Source organism: Myotis yumanensis, unplaced genomic scaffold (assembly GCF_028538775.1).
Source record: "Myotis yumanensis isolate MYYU_CA2020_CCGP unplaced genomic scaffold, mMyoYum1.0.hap1 SCAF_2, whole genome shotgun sequence".
Lineage (NCBI taxonomy): Eukaryota > Metazoa > Chordata > Mammalia > Chiroptera > Vespertilionidae > Myotis > Myotis yumanensis.
Window position 1 is genome coordinate 71,001,849 of NW_027223753.1, and position 19,770 is coordinate 71,021,618.

General features: G+C 39.9%; 1 protein-coding gene across 6 annotated transcripts in view; it reads right to left on the reverse strand.

Moving 5' to 3' along the window:
• Positions 1-19,770, reverse strand: part of EVI5 (ecotropic viral integration site 5) — a 203,346-nt gene that overhangs the window by 146,129 nt on the left and 37,447 nt on the right. For all 6 annotated transcript variants that reach the window (XM_070405596.1, XM_070405595.1, XM_070405594.1 and 3 more), the window contains exons 3-6: positions 11,748-11,937; positions 10,873-11,097; positions 10,001-10,075; positions 836-961 (exon numbers count right to left, since the gene is read on the reverse strand). In XM_070405596.1, the coding sequence (XP_070261697.1) occupies positions 836-961; positions 10,001-10,075; positions 10,873-11,097; positions 11,748-11,937 (616 nt within the window). The remainder of the gene's footprint in view (positions 1-835; positions 962-10,000; positions 10,076-10,872; positions 11,098-11,747; positions 11,938-19,770) is intronic.

Genomic DNA, 19,770 nt, shown 5'->3' on the forward strand with positions numbered 1-19,770 from the left:
GGGGAGAAAAAAGAGGAACAACTGTAATAATCTGAATAAAGACTTATTTAAATAAAATAAAATAAATAAAAATTTAAAAACATTTTTTAGAAAGATTAAAAGCTAGCAAAATGTGAGGTAAAAATGGAAAGGCATGCCCTGACCAGTGTTTCTCAGTGGTTAGAGAGTTGGCACACCAAAGGGTCACCAATTCCCAGTCAGGGGCACACACCTGAGTTGCAGGTTCAATACCCAGCCCCTTGGTTGGGATGAGAGCCAGAGGCAACCAATCGATGTGTCTCTCACATCGATGTTACTCTCTCTTTTTCTCTCCCCCCACTTCCACCCTCCCTCCCTTCCACTCTCTCTAAAAGTCAATGGAAAAAATATCCTCAGGTAAGGATTAACAAAAAAAAGGGCAGGGGGAAGGCAGGGGAGAGGACTGAAAGAGACAGAAGAAGTAATCTCAAAGGGAATGAACTAACATCAGTGTCATGATGTCATAGGCTCCTGCAAGAGAGCATAAGTCTACACATAACAATAATAGGATATAATAGGTCATAAGGAAACGTATGCATTTCGGCAATGGGGTTATGATACATTTAGCACATATGCTTAAGGTTTGAATGTGAAAATTGCAGTCAAGTTCCAGACTGTGATAGTGCAGATATCTGCAGATAATGCCTAAATGAAAAGTAGGTCTAAATTGTATCAATCAACCAACAAATGATCGTGTGATTAAAACACTAATTTTTTTCAACTGCTGTAATGCTTTGAACATTAAATATGCTCAGGTGTCACTCAAACCAAGATGACAAAATATAAAGGCAATATGCCTTTAACACTACACTTTTACCTGAATCATGCATTCAAACTGGTACATACAAAGGCCCAATTCTGCCATACTTGGTTTAAAAAGTTCACGAAGTCTATAATCTTGCATTAATTTAACAAATACACAGAAGGCTTCTTCTTCTGGCATCTACATTAGGAGAAAAAAGCAACATTAGGTTAATGTTCTGTGATACACAAGTAAGTTAAAGTCTGTTTAAACTAAGTACCCATCCAACTATAAACACTGTTTTGAGTGGCCATGTGATACAATGTCAAGATCAACAGACTAAAAATCAGAAGGTTTAACCTCCCATGTATCACAGCAAATGAAAAGTTAGACAAATCTAACAACCTCTGAGACTAACAGTCTCACTTGCTAGATACCTCTCTCTCTCTCTCTCTCTCTATCTATATATGCCAGTCAACAAAATAAACACAATTACTATACTCAGCGACTTTGTACTTTCTAGTGGGGCGAGAGGACAATGTATGGAAGAAATCAATTAATATATGTCAGATGGCTATGAATGCTATTAAAATAAAACAAAGTAGAGTAACAGGAAAAGCTGGGGAATGCTATTTACTTTCCCTACCTAGGTCAGGGAAAGTGCCTTGATAACATTTGAGCAGAATACTGAAGGGAACAACTGAGGAAAACAGTCCTAGGAGAATAATATAAAGGCCTTGAAATGGAATCAAGATGGGCATGCTCAAGGAACAGCAAACAGGGGACTAATAAAGTAGGAGTAATGTTACAGTGGTAGTTACGTTATGGAGGATAAGTAACAGGGAACCAAATTACACAGGCTTTGGAGGCTACTGTAAGGACTTGGACTTTTACCTTAAGTGAGATGGGAAGCCCTTTTAAACATTCTGAGCAGAAGTGACATGATGTAAGTGTTACAAGAACTTGTAAAATACATTTTCAAACAATCTGTAATTGGGGTTTAAAGATATCAACTTTTTATGTACATATAAAGATATCAACTTTATATATACACAATTTATATGTAACTCACTAGAAAATTATCCTATCTAATAAAGAGGGGATATGCAAATTGACCGTCATGCTGTAACAAGATGGTGGCACCCACAGTGGGGGCGGGGCTGGCCACTACGTGCGCCTGCCACAGGAGTCCCCTCAGCCCTGTGGGGGGGCAAGGGGGGACGGGTCCCCCCTGCTGCTCTGCGCAGCTTCCCCGGAGTTCACAGAAGGGGGTAGCTCCACCAGGGGTCCCGCGGCTCCGTGAGGCTGGATGCTGCATCTGTCTGCAGGCGCAGGCAGGTCTGCATTTCCCAGGATTTTGAGGCACATGCAAGTGGGCGGGGACTTGGCTCTGGGTCTCCTGGTGCAGGAAGACTTGACACTGTGTCCCCATGGGTGCCGGCCCAGACTCTGACAGCAGGGAGGAGAGAGTCCCATCCCCCACAGGATCAGCCAGAATCAGCCGTTGGTCAGCCAGCTCTCAGCAGCCTGACAGCCAGGACTCTCATTCACCTGCATCCCAGACCCTGACAGCAGGGAGGTGGGAATATGTTTAAAGAGCAACTACTAACACAATGTAGCTCTGCAGCCAAAAGAAGCTGGCATCATTGACAGAAAATGTCTGAAGACCAACATGCCTCTGAAGCTGAAAGAAGGCGGCGTCAGCAACAGAATGTATCTGAAGAGCAATTATTGGCACAACATAGCTCTGAAGCTGAAAGAAGCTGGTGGCATCGACAGAAAATGTCTAAAGACCAACATGACTCTGAAGTTGAAAGAAGGCGGCAGCGCCGACAGAATATGTCGAGAGAATAGTCATCAACAAGTACTACCAATACCGGTAGGAACTGCCTTCTCAGTGAAAATGGAGTACATGAGGATGCAATCCTCTAACATAGTTGTGGTGGAATGACTGTTCAATGTGAATTTTGCCTATCACTAAATTTCTCTGATGAAAAACCATCCGATGGGAAATTTACTCAATGTTGTAGCAAAGGTAAAGTTTGTCCCAATGATATACATTTTCCAGAATACCCAGTATATTTAAAAAGATTAATGACAAATGAAGATTCTGACAGTAAAAATTTCATGGAAAATATTCGATCCATAAATAGTTCTTTTACTTTTGCTTCCATGGGTGCAAATATTGCATCACCATCAGGGTATGGGCCATACTGTTTTAGAATACACGGACAAGTTTATCACCGTACTGGAACTTTACATCCTTCAGATGGTGTTTCTCGGAAGTTTGCTCAACTCTGTATTTTAGATATGGCCGAAGCAACAAGTAAAAGATTAGCAATGCCAGAAAACCAGGGCTGCTCAGAAAGACTCATGATCAACATCAACAACTTCATGCATGAAATAAATGAATTAACAAAATCGTACAAGATGCTACATGAGGTAGAAAACGAAGCCCAATCTGAAGCAGCAGCAAAAGGTATTGCTCCCATGGAAGTAACAATGGAATCACTCCCACGGAAGCGATTAAATACGATCGTAACAGTGATCCGGGTAGATATAATTTTCCTCGTGTAACTGAGGTTGCTGTCATATTCAGAAATGAAGATGGAGAACCTCCTTTTAAAGGGACTTGCTCATTCATTGTAAACCAGATCCCAATAATCCAAATGCCACTAAAATGAAACAAATCAGTATCCTGTTTCCTATATTAGATGCAATGACATATCCTATTCTTTTTCCACATGGTGAAAAAGGTTGGGGAACAGATATTGCATTAAGACTCAGAGACAACAGGAGGAACCAAGATGGCGGCATAGGTTAACGCCGGAGTTTGCTGCCTCGAACAACCACTTCAAAAATACAACTAAAAGACGGAACGGAAATCATCCAGAACCACAGGAAGGCTGGCTGAGTGGAAGTTCTACAACTAGGAGGAAAGAGAATAACATACCGAGACTCAGAGGAGGCGCAGTGCTGAAGTGAAATACTAAGGTGCGGAGTGCATGTGGAGCGGGCTGGTGGCGGAGGGCGCGGTTGCTGTTTTCAATCGGGAGGGAGTTTCAGACTCTGAGTTCCAGATCCAGGCGAGTCTCTAGGGACCCAGACTCAAGTGGGAGAAGCGGGACTGTCTGGCTTCGGTCGAAAATCGAAGGCAGCTTTCTCTCCGAGGTTTGCAGCGGATGCTGAGACTCTGAGTGGCAGAGCCCCTGGGGACAGAACTGAGAGCAGCCATAACTGCTCACTCCACCCGTCCTGTAGATCCCCAGGGACCCAGCCCGCCCAAGCCCTGCACAGAGGCATTTGCCGGATAGCCTTAGGCAAACGCTAGATTAGCACCGCCCTAGAGATCCAGCACAGAAGCTCTCCCACTGCAGACACAGCTGACTCTCATAGCCAGTTAGCCTGGAGGGCAAATCACCCCCAGTATTGCCAACAACAATCAAGGCTTAACTACAACAAGACTGCGCACAAAGACCACAAGGGGGTGCACCAAGAAAGCTTAAAAAAATGCGGAGACAAAGAAACATGACAGAAATGGAGGATATAGAGCTAAAAAACGCATTTTAAGGTCTTTCAATAATTTTCTAGAAACCGCCGATAAATGTAGTGAGATCCTCAAGAAATCTAGTGAGACCCTCAATGCTGTGATAAAGAACCAACTAGAAATTAAGCATACACTGACTGAAATAAAGAATATTATACAGACACCCAACAGCAGACTAGAGGAGCGCAAGAATCAAGTCAACGATTTGAAACGCGAAGAAGCAAAAAACACCCAACCGGAAAAGCAAATGAAAAAAGAATCCAAAGATACGAAGATAGTGTAAGGAGCCTCTGGGACAGCTTCAAGTGTACAAACATCAGAATTATAGGGGTGCCAGAAGATGAGAGACAGCAAGATATTGAAAACCTATTTGAAGAAATAATGACAGAAAACTTCCCCCACCTGGTGAAAGAAATGGACTTACAGGTCCAGGAAGCGCAGAGAACCCCAAACAAAAGGAATCCAAAGAGGACCACACCAAGACACATCATAATTAAAATGCCAAGAGCAAAAGACAAAGAGAGAATCTTAAAAGCAGCAAGAGAAAGAAACTCAGTTACCTACAAGGGAATACCCATACGACTGTCAGCTGATTTCTCAACAGAAACTTTGCAGGCCAGAAGGGAATGGCAAGAAATATTCAAAGTGCTGAATACCAAGAACCTACAACCAAAATTACTTTATCCAGCAAAGCTATCATTCAGAATTGAAGGTCAGATAAAGAGCTTCACAGATAAGGAAAAGCTAAAGGAGTTCATCACCACCAAACCAGTATTATATGAAATGCTGAAAGGTATCCTTTAAGAAGAGGAAGAAGAAGAAAAAGGTAAAGATACAAATTATGAACAACAAACATGCATCTATCAACAAGTGAATCTAAGAATCAAGTGAATAAATAATCTGATGTACAGAATGAACTGTTGATTATAATAGAATCAGGGACATAGAAAGGGAATGGACTGACTATTCTTGGGGGGGGAAGGGGTGTGGGAGATTCGGGAAGAGACTGGACAAAAATCGTGCACCTATGGATGAGGACAGTGGGTGGGGGCGGGAACTGGGAGGAGGGGAGTTATGGGGGGAAAAAGAGGAACAAATGTAATAATCTGAACAATAAAGATTCAATTAAAAAAAAAGACTCAGAGACAACAGTGTAATTGACAATGATACTAGACAAAATCTAAGGACACGAGTCACACAAATGCAGTATTATGGATTTCATCTCTCTGTGCGGGACATGTTCAATCCTATTTTAAATACAGAAAAATTAACTCAACAGTTTATTGTGGATTCATATTAAAAAATGGAGGCCAATCAGATACATTTCATCAAAGCAAACCAATCTAAGTTGAGAGTTGAAAATATAGTGGTTTGATGGATTATCTCAAATCTAGATCTGAAAATGACAATGTGCCAACTAGTAAAATGATAATACTTCCATCATCTTTTGAGGGTAGTCCCAAAATATGCAACAGCGATATCAGGATGCTATGGCAATTGTAACGAAGTATGGCAAGCCCGATTTATTCATAACCATGACATGCAACCCCAAATGGGCAGATACATTTTACTCATTTACTTTCATCTCTGACACTTCTATTATAAAGAAAAGGCAAACAGCAATATTAAGATATTTCCTCTAATTAATTCCCTTTTACTGTGCACAAATTTGTGCACCAGGCCACTAGTATCAAATAAGATAATAAATGTAAAAGCTCTGTAAGAGCTACACAGATATTCATAATACTTAAGCAAATAACACTTATCTAAATTATTAAGTCATCTTTCTCAAAAAGATAAAATTTTCTAGTGCTCATTCACTCACATTATACCAGTGTGTTTCAAAAGAGGAAACCTCAAAGGATCTCTAGGCATTCTTCTCACTGAAGACTGCTTCCAGTAACAATACATTTTTCCTGGCCATGTTGACACAACCAAGACAGGAGCCAAGAGTTACTCTTGGCAAAACCTTTCCTCCCTCTCTCTCTCCCTCCCTCCCTCCCTGCCTCCCTTCTTCCTTTCCCTCCCCCCTTCCTCCCTCCCTCCCTTCCGTCCTCCCTTCCAACACACATAACCACAATTCTGCCTTGGAAACCATCCTCATTAATCCTCTTAAACCCTACAACCCCATTGATTTAAGTCAGTCACTGAAGAAAAAAAAAAATCCCAGAATTCTCATCCTATATGATTCTACTGCTCCCCTAATTTAACCCCACTTCCAACCTTCCCAAAACCTCTTCCACAGAACTTTCTAGAACTCATAATCTGCCATCAACAAAATATCCTAACTATATCCTCAATCTTTTTATCAAATGTTCTTTCACCTTCTTTTCTAATTGAAATCTGGCTTTCCCTTAAGAACAGTTTGACACCAAAACCTGGCTCTCTCCTGAGGTGGCTGTTTTATCTCCCACAGCACTGAAAGAAGCCATGGGGTAAAGAGGTACATAGCCCTTCTTGAACCTCATTGCCACTTCCACAGCATTAACTCCCCATTCTCTTGAAACACATACCAGTAGACATTACCCATGATTCCTCTTTTTTACAGCATCTACAAACCTGTGGGTCATCCCCTCAAACCACACTCATTTTCATGTGGATTAAGGACACCTCTGGCCTAAGACACCTCTGGCTTCCTTTGCTCCAATGATCTTGGCAGGCAGTTACTAGCTCAGGCTCTACAGTCACACCACCTACGGTTCAACTCCCACTAACAGCTGTATGACCTTCAGCAAATTATTTAACTTCTCAGTTGCTCAGCTTTACTACCTATCAAATGGGTATAATAATAGTACTTACTTCACAGGGATGCAGTGAAGATTAATGTACATAAAGTATTTACAATGATCTGACCTTGCAGTCCTCATTCATTTATACACTACCTTAACTTTGTTCCCAACTCTCTCCTGTGCTCACTTTACTGTTATATTTATTCGCACATTTAAATCCACAATTACTTTGTCTTTCTCTCTCAGTTATAATCCTAACTGCAAAACTCCACCTTTAGAAAAATCCAACTCTGTAACTACATTTAGACAGCAGAAAGTGTCTGGGTGGGTAAAATAAAAACACTTAGCCCTGCTGGCTGGTCTCATTTTGAATTTAGGACCACTAATCTCAGTGGATCTTTAATGCTGTCTGGTGTATTTTATTTCTCTAATTCAATCACTCATTCTAGACCATTTCAAACTTTCTTCTCTGTCCTCAAGCTTCCACTCATCTCTAAGCTAATGACCTTGTTTGCTATGTCAGTATTTTTTTAATAGAAGCAATTAAAAGAAAACTGTCCCATTCTCACGCCACCACATCTACCATTCTACCTGCATCTGAACCCATTTTTATAGCCTTTAGTCTCTCTCTTCTATCTATCAGCCTGGACATTCCCCCAATACCCATCTCGTATTTCCACCTGCACATTTATATCCCCACTTGGATGTCCAACAGACAGCTTAAATCACACTCCTAATTTCCTGCTACTTCTTGTCCCATACTTCTGCTCAAAAATCTTGAGTCATCAATCACTCCTCCTTTCACTTTTACTCCACATCCAATCTATCAGTAAATCCTGCTGGTTCTACATTCAAAATATCTTAAAAATCAACCACTTCTCATCATAACACCTAGTCCAAACCACCATCAAGAGAGCAGTAATCCTTGGTCTGGACAACTGCACGGGCTTCCTCACTGGCCACTCTGCTGCCTCCCTTGTGCTCCCTTCCCAAAACCTACTCTCCATACATCCTGGAGCTGCCACAGTGATCCTTCCAATTCGTCATTTCAATCATTTCACTCCACTGCTCAAAATAAAAAGCTTCTCTAGAGGATTTCCATATCCTCAATGAAAGCCACAATCCTTATAGGTCCTATATGACATGACCCCTTACCACTTCTCCAACCCCATCTCCTACCACTACCTTCCACTTCTCCAGCCCCTCATGACAGTTACAGTACGAATAAATCAATTAATCTCCCCTTTTTCGTCTTACAAGAATTTCTTCTCTTGTGAACATACCAAAAAAAGTTACAACCCACCCAGGCAGCATGGCTCAGTGGTTGAGCATCAATCTATGAACCAGGAGGTCACGGCTGGAGCACATGCCTGAGTTGCAGGCTCGATCCCCTGTATGGGGCGTGCAGGAGGCAGCTGATCAATGATTCACTCTCATCACTGAAGTTTCCATTTCTCCCTCTCCCTTCCGCTAAGGAAAAAAAAAAAAAGAAAGTTTCATCCCGCCTAGCTGGTTTGGCTCAGTGGATAGAGCATCGGCCTAAATCCTATAGAGCTAGCTAGGTCAGCTGTTGGAAGACTGACTCATAGCTCAAGTAGAGATAACTGCTTTTTAGATCATCAATAGAAATGTTATTTCGGAACTAATATGAAAGTAAAAGGAACAGAATTGTGACAAAAATCACTGGTCTAATAACAGGGATATTTGAGTCCAACAGTGAAAGGCCTACCAATACTAACCAATTACAAATTAGGAAAATCACAATGTGTAAAACAGCTATACTTCCAACATTAACATTTCTAGGTTTTTTTTTCTTATTATTTATAACCTAATGTTAGAAATAGACAAATATTCTGCAATAACAACTTCTGGGTGCAGTTCTTCTATTATAAAGCAAAGTAAAAACCAGTCATTTTTACTATAAACCAGTATCTCTACATCAAGTTTTTGAGACTGAGAAATGTGTACATCCTTAATACGTATAGAGCTTAAAAACTCAGGTAGAACTGTTAGCTAATTGAAGCAAAGTATTAGGAAACACAGTTTTTGAATCTTATTCTGCTTTTATCTATCATGATATGTAATCTTAGGAAGTCATTTAACTTTTATTGCCTATCTACTCTGTGCCAAACATCATGCTAGGCTTTTACATATATTATCTCATATAGCCCTTACAATGAATCTGAAAGTAGACAATATTGCCTAATTAAGACTCAGAGAGAGGTTAAATAATCTAGTCCAAATTCACAGAACTCAGTGCAGAATTAAGATGCAAAAACCAGTCTATGTAATTCAAATCAAATTATTTCCAAGGTTTCCTTTCAGACTATATTTTAATCTGAGACTAAATATAGAGTATGATGGACTTTTTAATTTTTTTAACAAGGCTGAAGAGATCACCACTCTATGACATTTCCCTTCAAAGCTAAGATTATCCTGTCCCTGACTTCTGAAAACATCCCACCCAATCCCACTACAAAATAAGTCACTGTCAACAGAAATATATACCATATCCCTGGTGTGACTGAGTACCACACTTAGAGTCCATAACAAGTCCTCAAGAAGTCATATATAATTTCCGAAGATGTTGCATAACATAACATTGCATACCAACACTTGAATCATGTTCTCCTTGGTTTAAAAAAGATTACTCCTCCTTAAATATTGACATATTTAAAAAATGTCAATATTTAAAAGTAGATACAGGCTTTAGTAAATACTGTGGTCCAAATGTAAATACCAAAGTGGTGAAATTTCATTTAGTGGAGGATATTATAGCATGCTATTTTCAACAATTTTAGTAATCTTTTAAAGTGCAAACTAAATGCTCCTAATTAAATTGTGCTTAGGAAAAAATGCCCAATAGCAACTTACACTTAATAAAAAACAAGGATACTTTTTAAATTCTTCAATGCAACTTTAATAAATAACTTAATTGGACATTTGACACTTGTACTAACTTACCTGCATAAGCAGCAGTCCAACTATAAAAGCACTTCCTTGACAGTAACCAACCTCACGATCCACTAAAGAATATGCCTAAAAAGCAAAAAGTATTGTTCAAAATACTTTAATATATTATACTTTCCTTCTCTAAAAACTTAAAAATAGTAAAACAAGTAAATTAAAGACTATTTTTAAGAAAAACTCTTAGTTGCTTGTTGTAAATGTTATACCATAAATATTTAATAAGCAAATGATTTATTACATCAATTTTTCTTTTGACAATTTCCCAATTAGAAACTAACAACTCCTAAGGACAAAAAAAGAAAAAGAAGTTTGTACTTGGGAAAGTAACAATACTTAAAAATAATTTAATATGTATATTAAATAAAAATAAGACCACAAGGTAAAGAAAGCTTTGGCAATATATAAATGATTTAATAAGAAATCAGTATTTCACAGAGGTAGTTGGAAGGGAAAGATACTATGGAAGAGGAAAAGGCAATATTGAAGAAAAATTACAATGGCACAGACTTTCAATGGCTAAGAGCTCTTAACAACACTGACCACAGCCAAGTAGATAAATTTGTTCCCAGATACTGAAACTCAAAGAAGGTGAAGTATTCATTTTCCTAGAGGATCTCTCAATGTATAGTGATTTCTAGGCTATTTGATTTTGGCCAACTAATACTGAGCAATGTAATGAATCTTCTAATAAGTTCTCTAAACTAAACTGTAATGTAGCATCAGTATTAAAGCAAAAATTATGCTAAAGCCAAATTTATTGCCAAAGCAACTGATTATTGGGGTGAGAGATCATGCTTCATTGTGGGAAATGAATTCTTTCAACCTTCTGAGAATTCACTTCATTTCAAAAAATAAATAGAACTTACCTTCATTACATTAAATAAAACCTCCTGTCCAAAGCTATCTTTTTCCTTAAAAAAATTGTGTTCGGGATAAGTTCTAGCAATGTCCCTTCGGATCAATTTTTCACAAGGTGAAGTCATTTTCAAGAGTTCTGCATATTGATCCTTGATTGGCATACTCTGTGCACTGCATAAAAGTTGCCAAACTATTGCTCTAAAATGGTGAGGTATCCCTTTACGAACAAGTTCCTAAAAATAAAAATAAAATTTTAAAATGAATTACTTAAGTCTCCTACCTTGAAAACCAAAGAAGACTTATTGGGAGTTGAAATAGAGTGGGAGACCTTTACCAAGTTTATAATTCACAAAGCTAGTTTTATAATAAGACTTGGGAACCTTTTAACCAATACTAAGATTTGGCCCTTGGGTGTATTCTGTTCTGGCTGGTGAAGGAAGGGCTATAATGTTATAAATTCTTATAATCTCACTCAAAGTATGATCTCTAAAGGTACTAAGGACTCAATAATCTGCAGAGCTGTGAGGGCAGTACAATAACCATCATCTTATAAAGGGCTGTTATCAGACCAAAAAAAAAAAAAAAAAAAGGTTACATACTGAAAATGCAAGGATGTCACAACTTCATTTCTGAATCTATAAAACAATAGAATTTTATCTCTAAAATAATTTTCACCTATATATTTCTACAATTAGGAGACTTCAATAACAACTGATATTTACAAATCAAAACTTCTATGGGGACAAATAAATGAAAACATATAAAGGACACTTCTTTATTACAGTACTTGGAAAGTAGTTGAATCTGAATTTTAATCCTCTATCAATCTACGCCTGATTCCCTTTGGGATAAGAGAAAGAACTTCAACAAAGAATATAAATACCTTAATGTGTTTTTCCTTCTTTTTGTGCACATCTTCCCATTCATTAACAAGTCTTCCCCAAAGTATCCAAGAATCTTCTTCAAGGTGGCTGAGGTTGCTAGAGGCTGATGAACTTGATACAAGGGAGGAGCCACTGTTTCTTCTTGACCCATTTACAGATTTCAAAGACTTACTGTCCGTCTCTAACAATCTAAAACATAATTAAAAATTGCTCAAGATCTAATTTCACAGTAATACTAGATGAAGTAATGATGGTACTTTTAGAGTTTCACTACAGCAATTTAGTCATAGTTTTAAAATATGTATTATTTCAATAACATTTGGCTGCCATCTATAAAATTACTGCTGTATTTTTCATCTAAGCATAGTAATTTCAAATTTTGAAATAGTAAATTATGTTAAATATTTTAGTCCTATTAATCCCATCATAATGTCCCTTCATCTCCAATTCAAATTCAAATTTGGAGAAATTTAGTGAGAAAAATGGTTGGGAGGGCTTCAGGAAAAAAGAAACTATACTTGGAAAGGCTATAACAAATTCTATGGAAGAACTAATCCTATCATGTTTACAATATGTTAAATACTAAAAAAAGTAAGGAAACATCACATAAATTAAACAAATCCCTTCTCTTTTTTCAATTTACTTCACCCATGTATAACTAATCAATAACTAAAAGTATTTTGTTTGGACCATGCAGTTTGTTATAAAAAAAAAAATCTGAATAATAAAATTGGAAAGGCTTCATTTAATTTTTATACACACATACATTTGTACTTATGTATAATTCTGGATTCTCTTGAAAAATAAGATGGAGCAAAATTAGGCCCATAATCCTACACAGGAACAACAAGGTATAGTGAACAGGAGCTTTTATCCACTCAATCGCCTAAAAACTCAGGCCAACTAAAAGCTGTTATTTATCAGTGGGCTTGCACTGTTAAACTGAGACCTCTCCATTCAGAAAGTCCTGTTGGCCTTTGAGTTTAGAACCCTGTGTTTCTTCCTTATCTGTAGAAAGATGGGTTGAGATAAGTTTAGAGATCTATTCCAGGATTCATCACAACAGCAAACCCATACTATCTCTTTCATATATACACCAACTATAAAGAAAGACTGGAAAATATGGCTCTATCATTATAAAGATGTAAATTGTATGTCATTCAAATAAGGGTCCTAAAACATCTATTTGTATACTGAACATGGCTACCACTCACTGCTTTCTGAAATGCTCCCAATACTAACTTATGATATATTGAAAACTAATAAAGGAAAAAAAAAACATGATTCAAACACTATTTAGCAGATTACAGGAATACCCTTTGTGAGACAGATTTATATCTTACTCATCTTTAGATCCCTAAAAGCATTTAGCTCAGTGAAAGTACATAAAATACTGACTGAATGGAAATAAAATGAAAACCCCCATATTAGAAAACCTTCAAATTCAAGATGTCCTATTCAATAACAATAATATAAATTGAGCAACTACTATCCTTATTCATAGGTAGGATAACATAATACATTTTCGTGGCAAAAATAATTTAAATAAAATGTCCCAAATATTGCTAGAAATAGAAAAATGTACACAGCAGTCAAATTAAGGGTCAACTATTGCCATAAATATTCTTTATTAAAAAAACGATAATTAATGATGATATTTTGACTTTAAATACTTTTCCCCCATGGATCATAATATATCTTATGGAAAAATTATTATACATACGTAATTTTATATATCATTATAAACCCTAAGAATACCAAATGAAATAGAGAAACAAACTTTACTAAAATAACCCTTACCTAAGTTCTTTGTTTCACTTAATTATTCATCGAATGCTTGTAATATGTCAAATAATTAACTGTATCACTACCATCAATAGAGACATTCAGTTAAAAAGAACATAATGATATTTCCTAAGCTAAACATAAGTATGAGATACAATGGAAGTATAAATGAAAAGGTACCTAAACAGAAGGCTTTTAGAGAGTCAGAAAGGTCTCACATTGCCAAATTGCAACTTTTGGAATAGACAGGAAATGCCAAGTGAAATTCATGGATAGGGTTAGAGAAAAGGGTTAAGCAGTTCACCTTCAGAAGAAACTGAAATAACATATACAAAATTGTGAGAAATATTTACAAATGAAATATTTCAAGTAAAGACATAACATTATTTAAAGATATTAACTCACACGACATACAAATATGACTTAAAAATGGACAATAGGGCTGATTATAAAAGCTAAACTATAAAAGTCCTTGAAGAAAACAGGAAAAAGTCTTCACAACCTTGGAGTGGCCAAAATTTGTTAATGGGACAAAAGGAAATACTAACCATAAGAGAAAAAATGAATAAAAAATCCAAACTTAAAATGCTCTGTGCTTCAAAAGATACCAACTATATATATAAAAGCCTAAGCAACTGCCGACCAGCTGACCGGCCAGCCGGTAGCTATGACACACACTGACCACCAGGGAGCAGACACTCAATGCAGGAGCAGAAACCACAGGCATGGAAACATGGAATAGATTGATGAATCTCAGAGGAAGGGGGGAAGGGGGAGAGATTAACCAAAGATCTTATATTCATACCAGAGGCCCAGTGCACGGATTCGTGCACCAGTGTGGTCCCTCGGCCTGACCTGCGGGGATCGGGCCTAAACTGGCTCTCCAACATCCCACCGAGGGGTTCCGGATTGTACCGGTCCTCTAGTTAGGAAAATGAAAAGGTAAACCACAGACTGAAAAAATTTTTTTCAACATAAATATCTGACAAAAGATGGCATCCAGAATATACGCAGAACTCTTAAAATCAATAAGAAGGCAAACAACACATTTTTTAAATGAGTTAAAGACTTGAACTGACAATTTCCAAAACAAGATAATCAAGTGGCCAATAAGCAATTGAGTGCTCAACATCTTTAGTCATCAGGAAATGCAATTGTTAAACCACACTATGGACACATTAGAATGACCACACCAAGTGTTGCCCAGGATGGGAGCTATTATAACTCATATACTTGATGTCAGAATTCAACCACTTTGGCAATTCTTTATAAACTTAAATACATTTTCATATGACCCAGCAAGAGAAATGAAAACAAATGTCCACAAAAAGACTTGCAGTTGAAAGTCCATATAAGTTTTATTCATAATAGCCAAAACTCAGAAACAACCTAAATATCCAGAAAATAAATGATGAAATTGTGACATATTCATTCTTTGAAATATTAAGCAATAAAAAGAAACAAACTGCTGATATATACATTAATATGGATGAATCTTATAATCATTAGATTGAGTGAAAGACAGATGAAAGAGAGTACATAGTATATGATTCTGCTTATATGAAGTTCAAGAACAAGCATATTAAAGAAGAAAATATAGGAGTAAATCCTCATGATTTTGGGTTAGGTAAAGTCTTCTTAGATATGACACCAAAAATATTAGTGCAGGAGGCAACCAATTGATGTGTTTCTCTCACATTGATGTTTCTGTCTTTCCTTAAAAAAATAATCAATGAAAAAATATCCTCAGGTGAGGATTAACAACAACAAAAAAAGCTTATAGTCCTCTCCCATCAGAAACTGATGGAGTTTACTTTATATAAATACTAGAGGCCTGGTGCATGGATTCGTGCATTGGTGGGGTCCCTGTGGAGATCAGGCTGAAACCGGCTCTCCGACATCCCCCGAGGGGTCCCCTATTGTGAGAGGGCGGTTCGAGTGATGCACCCAGAATCAGGGTCCCTCCTCTCTTCTCCCAATATTATGTCACTTTCTCTCTGTATCTGTCTCCCTTCTTTCATCTCACTTTACCCTAAATTTGGTGGTAACTGAGGACTTGTGGGCATTTAGCTGCAAAATGCAATGTAGCAAACAGGATTTACTTAGCTTGGAATCTAATCAGCCTAGGGCAGGACCTTGCTCAATGTCAGCCTCCTGCCCAGCCCCTTCCACCCAGGCTGAGTCCTGTGGTGGTGGGAACCTCCTTCTTCCCACCTGAGCTGCTCCTTCACCTCCTTCCCTCCCCAGAGGTTGCCCGCTGGCGCTACTGTCCATCAGGAAGGAGGGAAGCCGCAGCCAGTTTCCCAGCTGAGAGTAGTAGGGATAAAATTCACTGCCTCCACTGGAAATGGATATTAAGCGGATGGGCTGGCATGGGCGCCAGATGTCGGGGCTGCAGCCAGTAGGTCCTGCACGTCTCATCATTTAGCTAATCGAGTGGAAAAGTTTCTGTAAGGACTAGACCCACAACCTCTGCAATGGGCTAGAGACCCAGTGGAGAGCCAGACCTGAAGTGGGGAGCCAATGGGCTAGAGATTTGTGCACCAGTGGAGTCCCTCAGCCTGGCCTGTGGGGATTGGGCCAAAACTGGCTCTCTGACATCCCCCAAGGGGTCCCAGATTACAAGAGGGCAGTTCTCGGGTGACGCACCCTGGAATCGGGCTCCCTCCTCTCTGGTTCCAGGTACATCACCCAAGAACTGCAGCTTGGCAGCTCCTGCGTTGAGCATCTGCCCCCTGGTGGTCAGTGTGCATCATAGCTACTGGTCAGACAGTCCAATGGTCATCTGGTCACTTAGGCTTTTATATATATAGACTAGAGGCCCGGTGCACAAAAATTTGTGCACTTGGGGGGATGAAAGGGGGTCCACCAGCCCGACCTGTGCCCTCTTGCAGTCTGGGACCCCTCGGGAGATAATGACCTGCTGGCTTAGGCCTGCTCCCAGGTGGCAGAGGGCAGGCCCAATCCCTAGGTGCAGCCCCTGGTCAGGCTCAGAGCAGGGCCGATTGGGGAGTTGGGGCGCCGCCCGTCATGCACAGAGCAGGGCGGATTGGGAGGTTGTGATGCCACCCTCAGTCACGCTCAGGGTAGGGCCAATTGGGGGGTTGGGGCACCGACCCCTGTCACACTCAAGGCTGGGTCAATGGGGAGGTTGTGGTGCCACCCCCTGTCACGCACAGAGCAGGGCCAATCAGGGGGTTGGGGCGCTGCCCCCTGTCACTCACAGAGCAAAGCCAATAAGGGGGTTTGGGGCGCTGCCCCCTGTCACTCACAGAGCAGGGCTGATCAGGGGGTTGGGGCGCTGCCCCCTGTCACTCACAGAGCAGTGCCCATCAGGGGGGTTGGGGCTCCGTACCCTGTCACACACAGAGCAGGGTCGATCAGGGGGTTGGGGAGCTCCCCCCTGTCACGCACAGAGCAGGGCCGATCAGACGGTTGAGGAGCTCCCCCCGTCACTCACAGAGTAGGGCCGATAGGGGAGCTGGGGCACCACCCCCTGTCACACACAGAGCAGGGCGGATCAGGGGGTTAGGGCGCTGCACCCTGTCATACTCAGGGCAGGGCCAATGGGGAGGTTATGCCTCTACCCTGTCACACACAGAGCAAGGCCCGTGGAGGGGGGTTGGGGCGCCACCCTCTATTACCCACAGAGCAGGGCTGATCAGGGGGTTGGGGCGCCACCACTGTCACACTCAGGGCAGGGCCGATGGAGAGGTTATGGCTCTACCCTGTCACACACAGAGCAAGGCCCGTGGGGGTCGGGGGGATTGGGGCGCCGCACCCTGTCACACACAGAGCAGGGCTGATCAGGGGGTTGGTGCACCGCACCCTGTCAAACACAGAGCCGCAGGGCAATCAGGGGATTGGGGAGCTCCCCCCTATCAGGCACAGAGCAGGGCTGATCAGGGGGTTGGGGCGCCTTCCCCTGTCACGAACAGAGCAGGGCAGATAGGGAGGTTGTGGACCCGCCCCCTGTCACACACAGAGCCGCAGGGCGATCAGGGGATTGGGGAGCTCCCCCCTATCAGGCACAGAGCAGGGCTGATCAGGGGGTTGGGGCGCTGCCCCCTGTCACGCTGATCCCGGTGCTGGGAGCCTCGCTGCTCCGCTGATCCCGGTGCTGGGAGGCATATTACCCTTTTACTGTATAGAATAGAGGCCTAATGCATGGGTAGGGGCTGGCTGGTTTGCCCTGAAGGGTGTCCTGGATCAGGGGGGGGTCCCCACTGGGGTGCCTGGCCAGTCTGGGTGAGGGGCTGAGGGCTGTTTTCCAGCTGGAGTGACTGAAGCTCCCAACCGCTCCTTTTTTTCTTTTCTTTTTTTTTTTTTATTCTGGGCCAGCTTTAGCTCTGAGGCCTCGCTGCTGAAAACATCGATACAATGTTGCGGTCTGGCTGGCTGAAGCCCAGCTGAATGAAAGCCGGTTTCTGGGGTTTTGTTTAGCTTCTTATTTGCAACATAGTACATAGTTGCTTAGAGTTGCAGCTGAAAGGCCGGCAGCAGCAGGCGGGGAACGTTGGAGTTCGCCGTCATTGGAGCAAGCAAGCCTCCCTGCTCGCTTCAGTGCATGGCTGCCAGCCGCCATCTTGGCTGACAGTTAATTTGCATAAGGATATGCTGATTAGCCAATGGGAAGGGTAGCGGTCGTACGCTAATTACCATGTTTCTCTTTTATTAGTGTAGATTCCAAGCAGATTTAACTGCTGGACTTTTTAATTTAAAAAGAGATGATATCGCCAAAACCGGTTTGGCTCAGTGGATAGAGCATCGGCCTGCGGACTGAAAGGTCCCAGGTTCGATTCCGGTCAAGGGCATGTACCTTGGTTGCAGGCACATCCCCAGTGGGAGATGTGCAGGAGGCAGCTGATCGATGTTTCTCTCTCATCGATGTTTCTAACTCTGTATCTCTCTCCCTTCCTCTCTGTAAAAAATAAATAAAATATATTTTTAAAAAATATAAATAAATAAATAAATAAAAAGAGATGATATGAAGCTAAGCTAGTTGCAACTTAAAGAATAGAACAATAAATTATTTTAATTAATTATATCATCATATGCCTCCAGAAATCTGACAACTGATAAAAAATGTTAAACAATCCTCAAAGCAAAGAAAAAGAACTTAGAGTTTGAGTGAAAATCTAAAGACCTCTTCTATGATTAAAAATACATATATTTTTAACACAGAGACTTAAAAATATCTGTTTTTACTATCTTAATGTTCATGGCTATGTTACAGAGCATATGTTCAGGAAAACTGAGGTACCAATGCTATAGTGGTAAATACAAAATTAAAGATGATCTAAGTCAGCATTGTCCAACAGAAATATAATGCGAGCGTTTTATATAATTTTAAATGTTCTAGTAGCTGCATTTAAAGTAAAATGAAACAGGTTAAATTCATTTTAACATTTTATCAAGTACAGGCAAAATATTTTAACATATTATGAAAAATTTTAATTAATGAGATTTTTTTTTAAATCAACTCTTCAAAACCTGGTGTATATTTTACTCAGAGCATATTGCAATTTAGATCAGTCAAATTTGAGGTGCTCATTTGTCACATATGGCCAGTGACTACCATAATGGATAGTATAAAGATATATAAAGTTTAAAACATTCCTGCTCAACATATCAAAAATAAAAGGTACAAAGATATAAAGTTTCAAACATTCCTGTTTACATATTAAAAAATAAAATGCATTGACTTTAGTTTAAAACAACCCTTTCCATTTCCTCATCCTCCTATCTCAACCCCCAAAACCTGCTAAAAAGCAAAATCTGAATCAAATAATAGAATGTAAAAGGAAACAATTATGGTTACAAAGCCAAACTTTTAAACCATGCAGATAATGGCCCACTCAAAAATTAAATCAGCAACATTCATTTCCTTAATTACACTTGAACCATACCTCCTTAAATCCATCTCTACCAAAGCCAAGAATACAAATTCTTTGTATTTTGAAAAAATAACTGTTCCATTTCAATTTTAAGGCTATAAATTATTAACCTTCATCAAACAGATCTTTGACATTGTATCGAATCATTTCTTCACATCTTTCTGGGACTGCCACAAGTACTTATTTTTCAAAAGTGGTAACTGCAGTAAAATTATAGGAAGGAAAAAGTATAATTATACAATTTGATATTGTCATGTCTCTCATTTTCATTTTCTAAAATACTACAATTTTTATACTTTCTGAATCAAAAAGAGTTAATATAACCAGAGATTCATCTACA